This window comes from Nestor notabilis, unplaced genomic scaffold (assembly GCF_000696875.1).
Source record: "Nestor notabilis isolate BGI_N333 unplaced genomic scaffold, ASM69687v1 scaffold21328, whole genome shotgun sequence".
In the NCBI taxonomy this organism is placed as follows: domain Eukaryota; kingdom Metazoa; phylum Chordata; class Aves; order Psittaciformes; family Psittacidae; genus Nestor; species Nestor notabilis.
Genome location: NW_009939895.1, coordinates 2906 through 4751, shown reverse-complemented (window position 1 = coordinate 4751; position 1846 = coordinate 2906). Strand labels below are relative to the sequence as shown.

Genomic DNA, 1846 nt, shown 5'->3' with positions numbered 1-1846 from the left:
TTGCCCCTCTGCTTCTTTCTGCCCTTTGGTAAAGCTGGGCTGTAAGAGAGGCAAATCTGCCCCTGTGAGGCTGATGTGCCCCCTCTCTGGGTGCTGTGGGCTCCTAGAGCAGTCCCCAACCAACCAGGCAATGAGCCCTTTGCTGTAGAATGTCCCCTGGGAGGCCAGGACAGCCACAAACCATGGGTGCCATGGGCTGGGTGTTGCTGGAGGAGGTAAGTCCCTGCGCTGCCTCTTCTCCCCCAGCCTCATGTTTCCTCAGTGGGCAGTGGGGTGTAGGAGGAGCACTCCTGAACTCAGAAATGCTGCCCAGCTCCATCCCTCAGGTGTGGGATGTTCCTCGGTGGGTTTGCTGGGCCCCTCTGCAGAGCAGTGTCCTGAGAAAGCGTGGGGTTTAGGCGGCCCCATCTGTGCTCTCCAGCATAGACACAGAGCATTGACTTGGCTCTTCTCCCCTCTCCACCGGCAGAGGCACAAGGCTCCATAGAAGATGGGTGACTGGGGTTTCCTGGAGAAACTGCTGGACCAAGTCCAGGAGCACTCGACCGTGATCGGGAAGATCTGGCTCACCGTGCTCTTCATCTTCCGCATCCTCATCCTGGGCTTGGCCGGGGAGTCTGTGTGGGGGGACGAGCAGTCGGATTTCGTGTGCAACACCAAGCAGCCTGGCTGCACCAACGTCTGCTATGACAAAGCCTTCCCCATCTCCCACATCCGCTACTGGGTGCTCCAGTTCCTCTTTGTCAGCACCCCAACGCTGATTTACCTGGGCCACGTTGTCTATCTCTCACGGAAGGAGGAAAAGCTGAAGCAACAGGAGAGTGAGCTCCGGGCTATCCACAGCAAGGACCCGAAGATCGAGCAGGCGCTGGTGGCCATAGAGAAGAAGATGTCCAAGATCTACGTGTCAGAGGACGGGCGGCTCAAGATCCGAGGGGCGCTTATGTGGACGTACATCATCAGTGTGATCTGCAAGAGCATCTTTGAGGCTGGATTCCTCGTTGGCCAGTGGTACCTGTACGGCTTCTCCATGGTGCCCCGCTATGTGTGCAAGAGGGACCCCTGCCCCCATCAGGTGGACTGCTTCATCTCCCGCCCTACCGAGAAGAGCATCTTCATCATCTTCATGCTGGTGATGGGCCTCATCTCCTTAATCCTGAATCTCCTGGAGCTCTTCCACCTCTGCTGCAAGAACCTGCTTAGCAACATCAAGAAGGTTTCGGAACCAGCCATCCCAAGGCGGGATGCCTTTGCCAGTGACATGGTCTCAGGTCCTTACCCACACAAGCATTACCCCTTCCTGCCCATGGCTGAGAGCCACACAGCGTCCTACCAGGCCTTCAACAAGCTCTCCAGCGAGCAGAACTGGGCCAACTTCCACAACGAGGAGAACCTGGCGCTGGGCAGCAGCAGCAGACCCCTGTCAGACCCCTATGCCCCCAGGGCTGCTGAAGCCCCCCCTCCAGAAGAGAAGCTGTGCAGCCGGCCCGAGAGCTCAGCCTCCAAGAAGCAGTATGTCTAGTGCCGGGCTGGCCCCGGCCGGCCGGGGCGACGTTCCTTGGCCCCTTGTGCCTTGAAGGTGCTGGCCATGAGCAGGCAGCTGCCTCCTGCCTGGTGCTGTGCCCACATTGACCTGCCTGTCGTGGAACCTGGTGCTCGGGCTTGGGGCTGAGCGCTGCCCTGGAGCAGAGCCTCTGCTCTCTCCTGCTTCCCCCACAGACCCTGCAAGGAAGGAAACTGCACCGAGTTCCCCGGGACAGCGTGTCCCACGTGCCTCGCCGTGGGAAAGGGAGAAATCCCTGGAGCCCCGCGGCTGGGAACAGGCGGTCCCCGGGGGCATGGGGGG

General features: G+C 60.0%; 1 protein-coding gene across 1 annotated transcript; it reads left to right on the top strand.

Annotated features, from left to right (window-relative positions):
* Window positions 1-474: 474 nt before the first annotated feature.
* GJA4 (gap junction protein, alpha 4, 37kDa) lies at window positions 475-1522 on the top strand. The gene has a single exon (XM_010020107.1). It carries the CDS (start codon window positions 491-493, stop codon window positions 1520-1522), a length of 1032 nt encoding a protein of 343 aa, XP_010018409.1. The 5' UTR covers window positions 475-490.
* Window positions 1523-1846: the final 324 nt, after the last annotated feature.

Coding starts and splice junctions, on each gene's coding strand:
- GJA4 (XM_010020107.1), top strand. CDS start 491: ATGGGTGACTGGGGTTTCCTGGAGAAACTGCTGGACCAAGTCCAGGAG.